The sequence below is a fragment of the Haliotis cracherodii genome, unplaced genomic scaffold, assembly GCF_022045235.1.
Source record: "Haliotis cracherodii isolate W230 unplaced genomic scaffold, xgHalCrac1.p SCAF_1, whole genome shotgun sequence".
NCBI classification, from domain to species: Eukaryota; Metazoa; Mollusca; class Gastropoda; order Lepetellida; family Haliotidae; genus Haliotis; species Haliotis cracherodii.
In genome coordinates, this window is record NW_027266264.1 from 66,109,567 (window position 1) to 66,129,913 (window position 20,347).

Here is a 20,347-nt window from a genome sequence, read left to right on the forward strand (position 1 = left end):
AAAATATAAAGTGTTTTTTCATTTGTCTTTTCAGGGAGGGTCATGAAATTAATGTACAAGGACATGGGAGGATCATCTAAAAATATGACAAGCATGTTTTAATTTTAAAAGTTTACTCTGAAAGTATAACTCACACTGGCATTGAAAGATAACATCTACAACTCCTGCAAACACATAAGGAACAAAAACATGTATACTTTCATACAATGAAACGGTCATGTTGCTAATGTAAATTTGATAAAGTTTTGCTCGGTTCCCCATGCCTAGAGAGACACCCATCAGAACTTCAGCACTAGGTAGTCAAAACATTCAGGTTTCCAATAGAGAAACTGTGAATAACAATACATGGGAACAGAATGAGGATTTATTTTGGCATAAGCTGCAAACTGAAGCTGCTACATTTCCATTAATCGTGCAGTCTGGTCCTTGTGCCACAAAGAGATCACAGCATTACAGTTTTAATAGTTACTGCAAAGATTGTCCACGGAGGAGCCAAGTTACAGTTAACTACAGATATAACAGCTCCATGGAAAATATATATAACTGGTTTGTTATATTCAACCTTCGCTATTTACCGGTAGGTCAGAATGATTTATTTCCATGTGCTACGAACAAGCGAATATTAATAAATAAGTATTTGAAACAATACTGTAAATGATTGAATTATTTTCTTTGTGACCTCTGCTTACTGATCATGTTCCAAGCTGATTGTATTAGGGAGATTTGATGCTTGGTCCAAATATCCCCTTCTTCTCATCAACTGGTCTTACCGACATTTTGGGCACAATGATCTGTCCTGAGCTAAACGTAATATCACTTGTACAGGATATGCCTTGATTGTCCATTCAACTATGATACATACCCTGGACATATTCACCAACATAGCTTCGTTTAGCCAATCAAATTACACTGTTCTTCTATATCACCAGTTCTTGACTTGAATTGTTGCATACAATCTCAAATACAACTTGGAACACCTTGTGGCATAAGGACTGCCTTCCCCGTTGTAATACTTTGGAAACATCTTGTCCAGGTGAAAGTTCATTTATAACAGCTTACATACAATACACTGCAGGCTTGTTTGTACGAGACTTCAATTTTTAAGTTGGATGTAGGCAGAACTAGCATTTAGGAGCTTCCTTTTGATTGGTTGTTGATCGTAAGTTCAGGAGAGATAGTAAGAGACAAGAAAGATATTTTCCCTAACGAAGCTAAGGTGGTGAATGGGTCCAGGGTATGTATTAACAAAATAGAAACATAACACTCTGGATGAAGAAGGATGGTCCATGGGCATTAGGTAAGAACTATCTTTGGAAGAAGTCTGACATGTTTGTAAGGCAATCTGACAACAAACAAGCAACAACAGCTAACCGTCGCTTCTGACAGTAAAAGTACCGATAGGTATAAGTTCTGTGACTTATTTACCAGGCTGAAACAATTCAACAGTTCACCATGACATACAACTCAACTACACCATACACAGTATGTCAGATGGTTCAGACACTGGTACTAAGGGACTGGTCATTTATTATGGGGGAAGGGGGTGGTGGTAATGAAAAACTGACAGTGAAAGGGGGGGGGGCATAAAAAAAAAAAATGACAGTTCTATGACCCCACCCCACCCCTAACAAATAACCAGTCCCTATCAACATTTGAGTTCATGGAGCTTACTCATATGACAGGATTTTGCATGTCAGCTTGTTAGGGAAAGAATATGTAAATGTACATATTATAACTGATGAACTGGAATTATCTACATACCAATGTATTGTCACACCTCCACATGTAATAGGGACATGCAGAAGTCCTGCTGTAGACTAATACATGCACAAAGGCGAAGTTGACATCTGTAGTTTCAGTTGATGGCAAGTCTATAGAAGGTGCAAAACAAATATGTTCTACATCTGTATACATCTGTATGATCCAGTTGATGATTAGTACAACCATTGTGTATATATTCTGTCTTTGATTAGCATTCTAGAAGTTGAGGATACTGCAATGTTGTGGGTATAGGTCAAAGGGGTCATTTGTCCATGAGTCACCCCAATCTTTCTGGAGCCAAAAATATGCTGTGTCTGCCAGCAAAGAACCAAAGTATTTATTACACACATACTCTGTTCATATCAAAATTCAATGATCACAAAGCTGTTTTGGCAAATGGCGGTTGGACTTTAACTGCAAGATAGACAAGTTTCACATCTAGCAAAACAAACTGGGTTGGCTAGTGTGCCATGATGGGCTTATTCCTGCAACACGACAGTCATAGCATGACATGAGATACCAGAGCCTCTGCTTGTAATGATTGTTGTCAGAAACATAGGGTTACAGGTGAATCTTCTATCAACAAAGCCAAATGATGCGCTATCAAATATATAAACAATAAAGCAGACATACAGCTATTGATGCTGTCCTTCCCTTTTCATGAGTTTTTAAACCCTGCTTTTAACCATATCACAGTATGTCGGCTTAATGTGAGACGAAGCCTGAAGTGATGCAGGTCTTAGACGTTTTCCACTTTGGTAAAACCCAAAAGCACATGTAAGTGCAGATACACCTAGAACATAATCGGTGCAAACCGGGATTCGAACCCATGATAATAGGTTTCCTGGGTGCCCAAGGGATGCAACTCTGCACAATGAATTGCGACACCTTCTACAACTGGGCCACCTGTGCCAATGTGCCCAAGGGATGCAACTCCGCACAGTTAATTGCAGCCCCTTCGACAACTGGGCCACCCGTGCCGGTGTGCCCAACGGATGCAACTCCTCACTGAAAATTGCAGCACCTTCGACAACTGGGCCACTCGTGCCCTCTGTCTGACCAGCAGGATGGAGTGAAGCAACAACACTATTTCTGTGGCCCTTCATATGTCCCTGATGTGTTGTGATGGCAAGACATGGTGATGACTAGCAGGATCTCGGGTTCACTGGGCATCACCATCATAATAGTTCTCTTCCTCCTCATCGTCCTGGTAGGCTTCCTCATCGCTGTCATCTTCATTTAGGTCCAAGTCAAGGACACTCTGTCCCTCAGCCTTCATGTCATCATCGATATCATACATGACATCCTCACCGAGGTCATCACTGAAAGCAGTCAAATTTGTCAATGTTATCATGTCCTATTCCAGTATAGAATCTTTGTGGTGACTGGGAAATTTCTGTTTAGTAATAGTTTAAGTCTAGCCAAGTCATGATCCTTCTGAAGCTAGTGAATGAGTGAGTGAGTCAGCCATTTTCCAGCTATATCATAACAGCCAGTAAATATTCAAACCTGGGCTAGGAAGACCAGTGGTTGATATCATGAGCAGCAAGCCACACCATCAGGTTAAGCTGCTCACAATCAGCCAAGCTACACACTGTGCCCACCTAATCTTCATTAGTCAGCTTTTAGACAAGCATGAGGTACTGGGGACCAATTCCGTCATGATCCCATGAAGGAGTTCCTTCCAAAACATTGTCAGCATTCTTGATTGAGAGAACCCCCTAATTAGAACCCTCATGATGCAAATAGCATTGGACATAATTTCGTACCCACGATTCATAAATCCAGAAATATACTAATGTCAAAACTGGTACTGCCCTGATCAACAGGTCTCACTGAACAGGAGATACGTTTTATATCTGCCTACCTTGCCATAGTTCCCTGGTTGGCTCCACCCATGCTGTGCTCCAGGTTGGGCATCTGCTCAAAGGCCGAGCTCGTCTTGAGGACCCTCACCAGGGACTCGCAGAACTTCAGCCCCATCTCCTCCAGCATCTTGGTGTTCATGTGCAGGTCCTGCAGCGAGACAATGCCTTACAGTCTGTGTATACACGCCTGATCCTTCCTTCAAGGTATAGTGCTCTGCAATAAGTATCCTTGAATGGTTTTATGGTTGTACTTAAAGTTAGTATCTGCCGCCACATCACAACACAAGCAAGTTGCCACAGCCAGACTCACCTTATACTTTGATCACAGCCAGAGTATCTCCTCTCCATGGCAGACATAACTGTGTACTACCTCGCCATACCAACAGTTGTCTCCCCTGTCTACAGCCAGACTAACCTTATACCTGCTTTGATCACATCCACAGTATCCCCTCTCCATGGCAGACATACCTGTGTACTACCTCGCCATACCAACAGTTGTCTCCCCTGTCTACAGCCAGACTCACCTTATACCTGCTTTGATCACATCCACAGTATCCCCTCTCCATGGCAGACATACCTGTGTACTACCTCGCCATACCAACAGTTGTCTCCCCTGTCTACAGCCAGACTAACCTTATACCTGCTTTGATCACATCCACAGTATCCCCTCTCCATGGCAGACATGCATACTTGTGTACTACATCGCCATACCAACAGTTGTCTCCCCTGTCTACAGTTGCAACAGCCAGACTCACCTTATACCTGCCTTGATCACAGCCACAGTAACTGCTCTCCATGGCACACATACCTGTGTACTACATCGCCATACCAACAGTTGTCTCCCCTGTCTACAGTTGCAACAGTCAGACTCACCTTATACCTGCCTTGATCACAGCCACAGTATCCCCTCTCCATGGCACACATACCTGTGTACTACATCGCCGTACCAACAGTTGTCTCCCCTGTCTACAGTTGCAACAGCCAGACTCACCTTATACCTGCCTTGATCACAGCCACAGTAACTGCTCTCCATGGTATAGCTGCGCACCACGCCTATTTGCCGCCACACCACAACACGAGCAGTCGTCTCCTTAGCCCTCTCAACCACAAAGCTACAGTTCTGTATGGAGAAGGACTGGCAAGCTGAATGCAAGATACGAGGCAAAGCCTGAAAAGGAAAAACACTTGACATGGCAACTTGGACAAATAGGTTTGTCAAACTATGATACTTCTTATGCAACTACATGTAAATTTTATTTGTACAAAACTATATGTACTCAAAATTAAGCATGAAAGTCAGAGGGGCCAGGTTAAAGCTGTAATGCTAAAAGTGAAAGTTTTGGTAGATCCTTAGATTCAAACAGCAGGGGAGTTAATCTCAAGGTTCCCAGGACCATCCTTAATTTTGAACACTGTGTATTAGATCAGAAAACAGCAAAGTAAATCTAGTGGATGCTTATATCCATTGAATTTGGCTATCCAGGTTTAAATAGAGCCCCACAAGAATTGTACCTACAAGCAATTATGGTTAAAACTAACTACCAAATATTGATCCCAATGAATGGACTGATATTAATTACAAGCAAAAAATATCAAAAGCATATTAGAAAAAGTTAATACCATTACGACAAGAGAAAATATAGGCTGTGAAATATATATGTAGGCATCTTGCTGTGATCTTTGTGTGTCCACAATCTCTTACAGCATGGAACACTGCCCACTGTCATCTCCTATGTCCCCACCTTGATATAGCTGGAATATTAATTGGGTAAGTCACCATGATCTGCCCACCTTGAAGCCATTGTCTTCACTCCTGTTGCCTGTGGTGGCAGGGTTCTGGGTATCACTGGGTATCCAGGACATGGAGGGGCTGCAGCCATACAGGAAAATGTTCTTCCGCCGAGAGTGTCCGTGGTAGTCGCAGTATACCTACACAGATAACAAGTGTCCATGGTAGTCGCAGTATACCTAAACAGATAACAAGTGTCTGTGGTAGTCGCAGTATACCTAAACAGATAACAAGTGTCTGTGGTAGCCACAGTATACCTACACAGATAACAACAGTGTCCATGGTAGTCACAGTATACCTACACAGATAACAAGTGTCTGTGGTAGTCACAGAATACCTACACAGATAATAAGTGTCCATGGTAGTCGCAGTATACCTACAGACATAACAACAGTGTCCATGGTAGTGGCAGTATACCTACACAGATAACAAGTGTCCATGGTAGTCGCAGTATACCTACACAGATAACAAGTGTCCATGGTAGTGGCAGTATACCTACACAGATAACAAGTGTCCATGGTAGTCACAGTATACCTACACAGATAACAAGTGTCCATGGTAGTCACAGTATACCTACACAGATAACAAGTGTCTGTGGTAGTCACAGAATACCTACACAGATAATAAGTGTCCATGGTAGTCGCAGTATACCTACAGACATAACAACAGTGTCCATGGTAGTGGCAGTATACCTACACAGATAACAAGTGTCCATGGTAGTCGCAGTATACCTACACAGATAACAAGTGTCCATGGTAGTGGCAGTATACCTACACAGATAATAAGTGTCCATGGTAGTCGCAGTATACCTAAACAGATAACAAGTGTCCATGGTAGTCACAGTATACCTACACAGATAACAACAGTGCCCATGGTAGTCACAGTATACCTACACAGATAACAAGTGTCCATGGTAGTCGCAGTATACCTACACAGATAACAAGTGTCCATGGTAGTCGCAGTATACCTACACAGATAACAATGGTGTCCGTAGTAGTCACAGTATACCTACACAGATAACAAGTGTCCATGGTAGTCACAGTATACCTACACAGATAACAAGTGTCCATGGTAGTCACAGTATACCTACACAGATAACAAGTGTCCATGGTAGTCACAGTATATCTACACAGATAACAAGTGTCCATGGTAGTCGCAGTATACCTACACAGATAACAAGTGTCCATGGTAGTTGCAGTATACCTACACAGATAACAAGTGTCCGTGGTAGTCACAGTATACCTAAACAGATAACAAGTGTCCATGGCAGTCACAGTATACCTACACAGATAACAGTGTCCATGGTAGTCACAGTATACCTACACAGATAACAACAGTGCCAATGGTAGTCACAGTATACCTACACAGATAACAACAGTGTCCATGGTAGTCGCAGTATACCTACACAGATAACAAGTGTCTGTGGTAGTCACAGTATACCTACACAGATAACAAGTGTCCATGGTAGTCACAGTATACCTAAACAGATAACAAGTGTCCATAGTAGTCACAGTATACCTACACAGATAACAAGTGTCCATGGTAGTCACAGTATACCTACACAGATAACAAGTGTCCATGGTAGTCACAGTATACCTACACAGATAACAACAGTGTCCATGGTAGTCACAATATACCTAAATAGATAACAAGTGTCCATGGTAGTCGCAGTATACCTAAACAGATAACAAGTGTCCATGGTAGTCACAGTATACCTACACAGATAACAAGTGTCCATGGTAGTGGCAGTATACCTACACAGATAATAAGTGTCCATGGTAGTCGCAGTATACCTACACAGATAACAACAGTGTCCATGGTAGTCACAGTTTACCTAAACAGATAACAAGTGTCCATGGTAGTCACAGTATACCTACACAGATAACAAGTGTCCGTAGTAGTCACAGTATACCTACACAGATAACAAGTGTCCATGTAGTCACAGTATACCTACACAGATAACAAGTGTCCGTAGTAGTCACAGTATACCTACACAGATAACAAGTGTCCATGTAGTCACAGTATACCTACACAGATAACAACAGTGCCAATGGTAGTCACAGTATACCTACACAGATAACAACAGTGCCCATGGTAGTCACAGTATACCTACACAGATAACAAGTGTCCATGGTAGTCGCAGTATACCTACACAGATAACAATGGTGTCCATGGTAGTCGCAGTATACCTACACAGATAACAAGTGTCCATGGTAGTCACAGTATACCTACACAGATAACAAGTGTCCATGGTAGTCACAGTATACCTACACAGATAACAAGTGTCCATGGTAGTCACAGTATACCTACACAGATAACAAGTGTCCATGGTAGTCACAGTATATCTACACAGATAACAAGTGTCCATGGTAGTCGCAGTATACCTACACAGATAACAAGTGTCCATGGTTGTCACAGTATACCTACACAGATAACAAGTGTCCATGGTAGTTGCAGTATACCTACACAGATAACAAGTGTCCGTGGTAGTCACAGTATACCTAAACAGATAACAAGTGTCCATGGCAGTCACAGTATACCTACACAGATAACAGTGTCCATGGTAGTCACAGTATACCTACACAGATAACAACAGTGCCAATGGTAGTCACAGTATACCTACACAGATAACAACAGTGTCCATGGTAGTCACAGTATACCTACACAGATAACAAGTGTCTGTGGTAGTCACAGTATACCTACACAGATAACAAGTGTCCATGGTAGTCACAGTATACCTAAACAGATAACAAGTGTCCATAGTAGTCACAGTATACCTACACAGATAACAAGTGTCCATGGTAGTCACAGTATACCTACACAGATAACAACAGTGTCCATGGTAGTCGCAGTATACCTACACAGATAACAATGGTGTCCGTAGTAGCCACAATATACCTACACAGATAACAAGTGTCAATGGTAGTCGCAGTATACCTACACAGATAACAAGTGTCAATGGTAGTCGCAGTATACCTACACAGATAACAAGTGTCCATGGTAGTCACAGTATACCTACACAGATAACAATGGTGTCCGTGGAGTCAAACAAGTTTCCATGGTTACCAGGACATTATAGCAGTGTGTGCAAGAAATGGTACCGACAAGTTATAGCATTGTGTGGATGTGCACTGACCAGGGGGGTCTTGCTGACCATGTTGAGATACTGAAGTAAACCCTTTGTGTGGTATATCGTCGGGTGCAGCTGGGGACAGGGATGTTGCCATCGACGGTTCAAATCTTCAGCTACCAATGAACATCTATGACTGGAAACAAGAGTTGCATATAATAACGGATACAAACATAATATTGACGGAGTCATTCTTTACAAAATGTGTCCCTTGATGAGGTGAAAATGTTATTTGGAATGATCAGCAAAACATCCTACAAAATATTGTGCTCAACGAATTTAAGGGTACTGTCACATTGCGTTTAGAGAAAGCTTATTCAAACAAACTCTGTCAACTGGTCATATCTTTATAGCTGATATCCTGGCAATATACTTTCCTGCAACTTGATCTAATATCAAAATTGCTTGTCGCAACCTACAGCAAACTGGGCATATACTCACCACCAAAAGAAACACAGATACCATACATGTTGGTTAATATATGAAGAATTCATCTTCTTCAAGAGATATTAGATTGGTTCAATACACAAACGAACACACTGTTATGTTGTGTGAACCGACGCTTATGAAGAAGGCATTACATGTGACTTCTAAGATACATGACTCAAGATGCGCCATTTCTCCCGTGCAGCATTAGCACGTTAAGTTTGGAAATCATGTGCAGCTTATCGTGATAAGAACAAAGACACTGTGGTAACATTTGACTGATTGTTAGTTTTGTCATGAAGAGATACACATAGGAAACATCTCTTAACGTACATACATCTCCATGTTTCTATGGTTTGCGTTTCTTTTGGCAGTGAGTATATATCTGATGGTCAGCACAAGTGAACAAGGATATCAATGTAAGCCTGTTTGCTATACAAGCACTGGAGATTGCCAACCATGCACTGTTTGTTGTTCTACTCTCAGGTCAATTGACTTACTTTCCATTGATGACACCATCAGGGTTCAGCATAGGAACAATCTTGAAGATGAATTTCTCTCGTAACTGTTGAGCATGTGAACTCTTGCTCATCAAAAAGTCAATAGTACCTGCAATAGCATACACTAAATCACTATTTCAATCTTCATATGATTGCATTATTAACTGATTTGTTTGACTTAATCTGATGGCTGACCTACAAAACACAAGAGTGAGGGATTGGTTGACAGATACATACATCAGATCACGCTCACATAAGTATCATTTAACACAGGCAGCACCACAACACTGAAAAGATTCATAATATAGACATTCAGGGGTGCATTAGAATCAGTTGTTAAGTCTTGTTCACGCTGAGCCATATCCAAATGACTCCCCAGTCAGTGATAGAAGAAGTTTATCTGAGGCGTTAGGGAGGGGATGTGATGTGAAATTACCCTTTGTGTCGTGGTTAAGATTAATTCACTTTTATAGTGACGAGCAGGCCAGGTGTATGGCTATAGTACTATATAGTACTAGCCCACTGAAATTCCATGCCACAGTTAAACATTTATTCCCCACTGAGACACAGTATACTGACTCCAAGCTGACCGATCCTTGTTTTAGCCCCTCAGTGCCAACTGGTCATGGGCAGTGGGTATCAGGCAGAGAAATAACAAGTACCATCTTTTAATGTCCCCTGGTATGAAGCAGCCATGGGGTTGAACCATTGGGCTAAAAGGCGTGGGAGAATAGAGACATGGTTCTTCCTTGATGTATGCATACCTTTCATGATCCAGCTGGCATTGCTTTCCCCAGGGTGGACGCGAGCACTCAAGAAAATGTATGGGCGACTCCCTGTTGATATGAGAAAATACAACTGTTTATTACAATACAATCATTACTTTGTCAAAACATTTTTTTCAATTTAGTCAGTATACATGAACTTTAACCAAGGTTAATACTGAACCACACAGCCATTACTTCCCATCTCCATGCAGGACGAGGGACGATGAGGTAGCCTCGTGGTTAAAGCGTTGGCTCGTCATGTCGAATGTGGGAGGACAGGGATGCAACTCTGCACAGCAAATTGAGATGGATGACTGAGCCACACCTCACCCCTACTGTAAAGGATACTGCAATTGTAGAACTTGTGGTCTATATAGATACAAGTGACTAATATACCCTACAGTGTCACCTTGACGTGTTCCAACAATGCAGGCCCCCTTGCATTAGTCACACAGCAGACACATTGCAGGCTACCTGTCAAGATCCATCTTTCTTGTTCCTTTACGCCAGATCACCCATTATATCCAAACAAGAGCCCCCCAACAAGACCTGTGCCAGTGACTTACTGAACTCCTCTATGCCCTCCCTGTCAAGAGTGTGAGGCTGGGCGGTGATGGTGAGGACTGGGGTGGCGTTCCCTCCCAATGTGTCACACAGGGTCTGGTTGTGGTAGTAGATCTGTCGGGTGTCCAGTTGCCCCTCTAGCTGGAACAGGTGGGTCTACAACACACAGGGCAGCACAACCTGTCAGTCTACAACACACAGGGTAGCACAATCTGTCAGTCTACAACACACATGGCAACACAACCTGTCAGTCTACAACACACATGGCAACACAACCTGTCAGTCTACAACACACAGAGCAGCACAACCTGTCAGTCTACAACACACAGAGCAGCACAACCTGTCAGTCTACAACACACAGGGCAGCACAACTAGTCAGTCTACAACACACAGGGCAGCACAACCCGTCAGTCTACAACACACAGGGCAGCACAACTAGTCAGTCTACAACACACAGGGCAGCACAACCTGTCAGTCTACAACACACAGGGCAGCACAACCCGTCAGTCTACAACACACAGGGCAGCACAACAACGTCAGTCTCCAACACACAGGGCAGCACAACCTGTCAGTCTACAACACACAGGGCAGCACAACAACGTCAGTCTCCAACACACAGGGCAGCACAACCTGTCAGTCTACAACACACAGGGCAGCACAACCTGTCAGTCTACAACACACAGAGCAGCACAACCTGTCAGTCTACAACACACAGAGCAGCACAACCTGTCAGTCTACAACACACAGGGCAGCACAACCTGTCAGTCTACAACACACAGGGCAGCACAACTGGTCAGTCTACAACACACAGAGCAGCACAACCTGTCAGTCTACAACACACAGGGCAGCACAACCTGTCAGTCTACAACACACAGAGCAGCACAACCTGTCAGTCTACAACACACAGGGCAGCACAACCTGTCAGTCTACAACACACAGAGCAGCACAACCTGTCAGTCTACAACACACAGAGCAGCACAACCTGTCAGTCTACAACACACAGGGCAGCACAACTAGTCAGTCTACAACACACAGAGCAGCACAACTGGTTAGTCTACAACACACAGGGCAGCACAACAACGTCAGTCTCCAACACACAGAGCAGCACAACCTGTCAGTCTACAACACACAGGGCAGCACAACCTGTCAGTCTACAACACACAGGGCAGCACAACCTGTCAGTCTACAACACACAGAGCAGCACAACCTGTCAGTCTACAACACACAGAGCAGCACAACCTGTCAGTCTACAACACACAGGGCAGCACAACCTGTCAGTCTACAACACACAGGGCAGCACAACTAGTCAGTCTACAACACACAGAGCAGCACAACCTGTCAGTCTACAACACACAGAGCAGCACAACCTGTCAGTCTACAACACACAGAGCAGCACAACCTGTCAGTCTACAACACACAGGGCAGCACAACCTGTCAGTCTACAACACACAGGGCAGCACAACTGGTCAGTCTACAACACACAGAGCAGCACAACCTGTCAGTCTACAACACACAGGGCAGCACAACCTGTCAGTCTACAACACACAGAGCAGCACAACCTGTCAGTCTACAACACACAGAGCAGCACAACCTGTCAGTCTACAACACACAGAGCAGCACAACCTGTCAGTCTACAACACACAGGGCAGCACAACCTGTCAGTCTACAACACACAGAGCAGCACAACCTGTCAGTCTACAACACACAGAGCAGCACAACCTGTCAGTCTACAACACACAGGGCAGCACAACTAGTCAGTCTACAACACACAGAGCAGCACAACTGGTTAGTCTACAACACACAGGGCAGCACAACAACGTCAGTCTCCAACACACAGAGCAGCACAACCTGTCAGTCTACAACACACAGAGCAGCACAACCTGTCAGTCTACAACACACAGAGCAGCACAACCTGTCAGTCTACAACACACAGAGCAGCACAACCTGTCAGTCTACAACACACAGGGCAGCACAACCTGTCAGTCTACAACACACAGAGCAGCACAACTGGTTAGTCTACAACACACAGGGCAGCACAACAACGTCAGTCTCCAACACACAGGGCAGCACAACCTGTCAGTCTACAACACACAGGGCAGCACAACCTGTCAGTCTACAACCCACAGGGCAGCACAACAACGTCAGTCTCCAACACACAGGGCAGCACAACCTGTCAGTCTCCAACACACAGGGCAGCACAACAACGTCAGTCTCCAACACACAGGGCAGCACAACCTGTCAGTCTACAACACACAGAGCAGCACAACCTGTCAGTCTACAACACACAGGGCAGCACAACTAGTCAGTCTAAAGCACACAGGGCAGCACAACCTGTCAGTCTACAACACACAGAGCAGCACAACCTGTCAGTCTACAACACACAGGGCAGCACAACTAGTCAGTCTCCAACACACAGAGCAGCACAACCTGTCAGTCTACAACACACAGGGCAGCACAACCTGTCAGTCTACAACACACAGGGCAGCACAACCTGTCAGTCTACAACACACAGGGCAGCACAACCCGTCAGTCTACAACACACAGGGCAGCACAACCTGTCAGTCTACAACACACAGGGCAGCACAACCTGTCAGTCTACAACACACAGGGCAGCACAACCTGTCAGTCTACAACACACAGGGCAGCACAACCCGTCAGTCTACAACACACAGGGCAGCACAACCTGTCAGTCTACAACACACAGAGCAGCACAACCTGTCAGTCTACAACACACACGGCAGCACAACCTGTCAGTCTACAACACACAGAGCAGCACAACTGGTCAGTCTACAACACACAGAGCAGCACAACCTGTCAGTCTACAACACACAGGGCAGCACAACCTGTCAGTCTCCAACACACAGGGCAGCACAACTAGTCAGTCTAAAGCACACAGGGCAGCACAACTAGTCAGTCTCCAACACACAGAGCAGCACAACCTGTCAGTCTACAACACACAGGGCAGCACAACCTGTCAGTCTACAACACACAGGGCAGCACAACCTGTCAGTCTACAACACACAGGGCAGCACAACCTGTCAGTCTACAACACACAGGGCAGCACAACCTGTCAGTCTACAACACACAGGGCAGCACAACTAGTCAGTCTACAACACACAGGGCAGCACAACCTGTCAGTCTACAACACACAGGGCAGCACAACCTGTCAGTCTACAACACACAGGGCAGCACAACCCGTCAGTCTACAACACACAGGGCAGCACAACAGGTCAGTCTACAACACAGAGGGCAGCACAACAGGTCAGTCTACAACACACAGTGCAGCACAACAACGTCAGTCTCCAACACACAGGGCAGCACAACTGGTCAGTCTACAACACACAGGGTAGCACAACCCGTCAGTCTACAACACACACGGCAGCACAACCCATCAGTCTACAACACACACGGCAGCACAACAGGCCAGTCTACAACACACAGTGCAGCACAACAACGTCAGTCTCCAACACACAGGGCAGCACAACTGGTCAGTCTACAACACACAGGGTAGCACAACCCGTCAGTCTACAACACACACGGCAGCACAACCCATCAGTCTACAACACACACGGCAGCACAACAGGCCAGTCTACAACACACAGTGCAGCACAACCTGTCAGTCTACAACACACAGGGCAACACAACAGGTCAGTCTACAACACACAGGGCAGCACAACTAGTCAGTCTACAACACACAGGGCAGCACAACAACGTCAGTCTCCAACACACAGGGCAGCACAACAGGTCAGTCTACAACACACAGGGCAGCACAACTGGTCAGTCTACAACACACAGGGCAGCACAACCCGTCAGTCTACAACACACAGTTCAGCACAACAACGTCAGTCTACAACACACTGGGCAGCACAACCCGTCAGTCTACAACACACTGGGCAGCACAACAGGTCAGTCTACAACACAGAGGGCAGCACAACTAGTCAGTCAGTCTACAACACACAGTGCAGCACAACAACGTCAGTCTCCAACACACAGGGCAGCACAACAGGTCAGTCTACAACACACAGGGCAGCACAACTGGTCAGTCTACAACACACAGTTCAGCACAACTGGTCAGTCTACAACACACAGGGCAGCACAACTGGTCAGTCTAAAGCACACAGGGCAGCACAACTAGTCAGTCTACAACTGATTGCTATTTCCAGCTTAGTTTACGAGAAAATACACACGGTAATCTTAATCTCTGCATATAAAACAATGCCTTTGAGAGCATGAAATACATTTTAAATGGTAGATCATCATGTCTGGTGATGTTTTATATCAAATTTCATATTTTTATTAACCAAATTTGTTATAGATCTACCTGCTTATTCACCAGAAGGGATACGATGTGTTGTTTTTTTAAAAGTGCATATCAATACTCGATAACTCTTTTTTTACACTATGAATCATAAATAACTTCTATTCTAATCTTTTTTGAAACTCAGAAACGTGCAACGTAGATCATGTAAGGTTGGCAAAGCATGTATACTGTTTTGTTGGTCATCTATCACCTACGACTTGACCTTCGTTAAACCGCTGATCATCTATAACGATCATCAATTCTTTGGACCCAGAAGGTGGCGTTGTTGCGAGTGGTGTAGGCGTATGTGCAGACAGACTTACTATGAGAGTGGTGTAGGTGAATGGGTACACACACTTACCATGAGAGTGGTGTAGGTGTATGGGCAGACAGACTTACCATGAGAGTGGTGTAGGTGTATGGGCAGACAGATTTACCATGAGAGTGGTGTAGGTGTATGGGTAGACAGACTTACCATGAGAGTGGTGTAGGTGTATGGGCAGACAGACTTACCATGAGAGTGGTGTAGGTGTATGGGTAGACAGACTTTCCATGAGAGTGGTGTAGGTGTATGGGTAGACAGACTTTCCATGAGAGTGGTGTAGGTGTATGGGTAGACAGATGTACCATGAGAGTGGTGTAGGTGTATGGGTAGACAGACGTACCATGAGAGTGGTGTAGGTGTATGGGTAGACAGACGTACCATGAGAGTGGTGTAGGTGTATGGGTAGACAGACGTACCATGAGAGTGGTGTAGGTGTATGGGTAGACAGACTTACCATGAGAGTGGTGTAGGTGTATGGGTAGACAGACTTACCATGAGAGTGGTGTAGGTGTATGGGTAGACAGATGTACCATGAGAGTGGTGTAGGTGTATTTGTAGACAGACTTACCATGAGAGTGGTGTAGGTGTATGGGTAGACAGACTTACCATGAGAGTGGTGTAGGTGTATGGGTAGTGGTAGGCCAGATAGCAGATATCCCGACTGTGTTTAAACTTGACAGTGAAGGTAGCGGTGTAGTATGATTTGCCCTTCACGCCGCCAGTCGTGAGGCCACTGCGGATGAAGTGGTTCTTGTAATAGCAGATCTCTGTTCCCACTCGCTTCCAGAACCCACGGCCTTCCACAGCATCAGTCACAGAGTACATCACCGGTTTCATGCCTGCAACAGTTTCACAAACTCAACCTCATCCTAACAACTTCCTGTCACCTAAACAGTTCAAAATATACCTTATTTTTCCTCTAAAATATATAAAACAACACAAAATAAAATGTATACTCAGCGGTAATACACAAATAACTCCATTACTATGAACTGATTTGACTGTTGAACTGACCAGTGTTCACATCTGACCTACAAATGACTATTTTACCATTTTCTTTCACACCCAAAAGCATGATATACAGATACTGTATACAAAATGATTATCATATCATGGCACAAAGCATTTTGATACAATCTCATTCAAATGAGATCTTTTATTCTGATTCCGTACCTCACTGAGTAAAGATCTGTGGACACTTCATTAGGAAGTCACATCTAATCAACAAATCAGCATCAAGGCTTCCAAATGCTCGGCACGAGCAAGTGAAGCATTTGGACAAGTATATCTGATTTCTGTGTCTCAAAAATTAATATTATAAAGTCCAGTTTGCATAAAAAGTAAATCAGCACTACTAGATTGTTGTTGGTATTTCCAGAACGAGCTTTCGCGAACTTTGACGCTCTGATTGGTTGGATGAAAGGTCGTTCTGATGTGACAAGTAATGGGATGTCCTCAGATCTTTACTCAGTGAGGTACGGAATCAGAATAAAAGATCTCATTTGAATGAGATTGTATCAAAATGCTTTGTGCCATGATATGATAATCATTTTGTATACAGTATCTGTATATCATGCTTTTGGGTGTGAAAGAAAATGGTAAAATAGTCATTTGTAGGTCAGATGTGAACACTGGTCAGTTCAAGAGTCAAATCAGTTCATAGTAATGGAGTTATTTGTGTATTACCGCAGATAAGCCTGTAATGAAATACAATACAGCTGAAGCTACCTGAGTTGAACTGGCTGTTGAGTTTTTCACAGTTGACAATGTTGAAGCGGTATGGCATGTCTGCAACCATGTTGCTCACTTCAAAGTAGAACCATTGGTGATGATGGTTTGTGTTGACGTCGGGATTAAGGATCAAGTCGTACTCATATTCACGTACCTGAAGGCAACAGTACATGATGTCATGACAACACAGTGACTTGCAGTTGTGGTCCTCTTTCTTATCTTGTTAGACTCGAGAGTGACTGAGTCTGTAGCAATATCTACCGGTAAGCATTGATAGATATCAAAATGTATATAATCACTTCAAGACTGTTTTCTTTACTCACAATTATTTCATTATAATCATTTTGTTATCTAATTGGTTTGTTGGTTGGTTTGTTGTTTAACGCCGCACTCAGCAATATTCCAGCTATATGACGGCGATCTGTAAATAATCTTGAGTCTGGACCAGACAATCCAGTGATTGATATCATGAACATCGATCCACGCAATTGGGATCAATGACATGCATCAACCAAGTCAGTGAGCCTGACCATCCGATCCCGATAGTCGCCTTTTACGACAAGCATAGTCGCCTTTTACTTATCTAATTGGAGTAGCACAGGTGGCACTAAGGTAAATCAACTCAATGGGAAGATTTCTTCCCTTGACCTCACCAGGATCTGCTGATGATGGGTTCAAATCCCAGATTTACCCTTATCATGATCCCTGATTTACAGCATATACCTGCACTCAAGAGTTTCATCAAATATGTACATATATGTTTATGACCTGTACCCCTTATGGCTAAGCTGAAAAGCCATGACAAAACTTAAATACTGTTGAAACATCACTCACTCACTGGATATAGCTGGGCCCCTTTCCAAAAAGAGATCTCGGCACTAAGACCATTTTAACTCCCATACTTTAACAGAGATTTACTACAGTTGTAGTGCTAAGATCACTTCACGGGACCCCTGAAGATCTGTGTTATAATAGGTCTTCAGCAACTGAGGCTGGTCGTAAGAGTCGACAAACAGGATCGTGTGGTCAGACTCGTTGACTTGGTTGATGCATGTCATTGTATCCCAGTTGTGTGGATCGATGCTCATGATATCAATCTCTTGATTGTCTGGTCAAGACTTGATTATTTACAGACCGACGTCATATATCTGAAATACTGTTGAGTGTGGTGTCAAACAATAAACAAACAAACAAACACTTTGGGGAACAAGCCCCTAGCCATATGATCTTCTTTGATGAACGCTTATCTTACCTGAATGACTTTCCTGAGGTTTCCACTCTCAAACTGAGAGTTAAATCGTAAGGCACTACTGGTCATGTCCTGTCTACCTATCCTGAGAGCAAAAATGTCTGTTACATTTGGCATCGTAATAGAAAACTTGCTAAAGGATGCTAATACATCACCTGCGAAATGTGCAGCTTAGAATAACAACAGCTCTGTATGGTTGCCATTGTTTAAAGGGCAAGTTCACACGGAAATGAACCATTTTTTCTTGTACTTTTTCCTCATTAAAAGTGTTAACATAGAAGTGTCATAGACAAAAATATAAAAACATCATATTTAATTAACATATTTTTTGCACTAAAACGATTCATATTTTTCACATTCACCAAGTGTTCTATTTCCATAACAAAAACACCATGGCTTATGCCCCTTGCAATGTGACGTCATTGGTGCCAATTGATAAACATTATGACGTCATCATGCTTTGTTAGAGCCGCTTCACGTGGTGTAGGTACAGTTTTGTGATTCTAGCATCTCAGATGCCAGCCAGAATTGTGTTATGCTGAGACACCACTGCGCCGGAGTGTGTCGTAGACCATGTTGTTTTACCGCAAACTGGTCCTTGACATCTTTTGCGTTGAGAATAGACAGGGACCCAGTTGAATTGGCACCAATTACGTCATAATCTAAGGGGGGTAACTCAGGCCTATTTCGCTCGTAAAACGAAGGCCTCATAACGGCATATCACTTTCACACTATTGTGAGCTTCCTACTTTCACTGTGAAAAAAAATGAGTGTATATTTTCAAACACAGATACTAACTAATTCTAAAATTGCGTTTTGTTTAGAAAAAGAAAGAAAGTGATTTTTGCGTGTACACTTCCCCTTTAAGCTTGCATATCCTTACCCACATTAAACACATTGTCCTCAGTTTGTTACTTCAGATTTCATTAATGTGGAGAGAAAAATGAAAACTTTTAAAGCATTCTTTTCATCCTCCCTTACAGAATCTGTGAAGTTTCAGGCTTATTTGTCAAATGGTTTCCGAGGAGGTGACGCTTATCATGCTTACAGTGCAAGGAAAAGCATTTCGAAAGAATTTTGGGAAAGTTTTGATGCTTGTTTATAAGCACTGTGCCTACCTGAGCTCGTCTCTATTGGCCAGGTTAGAGTTCTCCTGACTGTCTCTTGTAGCATCGGACACAGCAACATCCATGTTGAACACCGCACGGTCAATAACGTAGTCAGGATGGATCATTCTATCAATGTCCTCAAATACTTTGGCTCTACAATTGGACAAATAGTACAATTATAACAAAAAGATAAGTGAATCATTCATCCCCAATCATCCAGATCATATGCCGTCTATAGGTGCAACAGGCTAGACATTAGCACAAGCCCACCAGCCCGGACCAGTTTCACTGATGTTGAAGGTATTCTAAGGGCTGGTTAGAATTTCAAACATTTAGAGGGTGTTGCTTAGTATATGGGGCAAGGAGACTGTCTTAGTTAATTTCTATTCCTGTAACAGTAATATAGAGTTCAGTGTGAAAAGGATTTGTTCCAGTTGCTAGAAGTACCACGCACACTTCACCATGATCACTTCTCTGAATCAGTAATTGAAAGCATATTTGAGCTATTGAAGGAGTAAATGTGTCTAGCAAAACATGTTTCTATGTATATCACTAAGGCCTGTAAAACACTCGGAATGTGGCCAACCATTGGATGATAGCATTGGCATCCTTCACACCACTGAGGTATTATGACAAGCACTCCAGCATATCCCCATGATCACACACAGGAAAGTGATCATCATTATCAGGGATAGAAATGTTTGTTATAGCTAAAATGGCTAGAATTATCATTAAACCACCAGCATGCTATCAGAAATGAGCGGGCCACTGTAACTTGATAATGCCCTCATATTACTTGATGACGGGCCATTATCACGCCCATTGTTA

At 43.5% G+C, this 20,347-nt stretch overlaps 1 protein-coding gene across 1 annotated transcript in view; it reads right to left on the reverse strand.

Annotated features, from left to right (window-relative positions):
- Positions 1–1,593: 1,593 nt before the first annotated feature.
- The window catches only part of LOC139458973 (cytosolic carboxypeptidase 1-like), a 45,045-nt gene continuing 26,291 nt past the window's right edge, over positions 1,594–20,347 (reverse strand). The window contains exons 14-25 of the mRNA XM_071240448.1: positions 19,529–19,672; positions 18,414–18,495; positions 17,159–17,315; positions 16,037–16,269; positions 10,808–10,961; positions 10,239–10,310; positions 9,475–9,583; positions 8,555–8,684; positions 5,421–5,558; positions 4,621–4,797; positions 3,629–3,777; positions 1,594–3,083 (exon numbers count right to left, since the gene is read on the reverse strand). Coding sequence (XP_071096549.1) covers positions 2,924–3,083; positions 3,629–3,777; positions 4,621–4,797; positions 5,421–5,558; positions 8,555–8,684; positions 9,475–9,583; positions 10,239–10,310; positions 10,808–10,961; positions 16,037–16,269; positions 17,159–17,315; positions 18,414–18,495; positions 19,529–19,672 — 1,705 coding nt within the window. The 3' untranslated portion in view covers positions 1,594–2,923. The remainder of the gene's footprint in view (positions 3,084–3,628; positions 3,778–4,620; positions 4,798–5,420; positions 5,559–8,554; positions 8,685–9,474; positions 9,584–10,238; positions 10,311–10,807; positions 10,962–16,036; positions 16,270–17,158; positions 17,316–18,413; positions 18,496–19,528; positions 19,673–20,347) is intronic.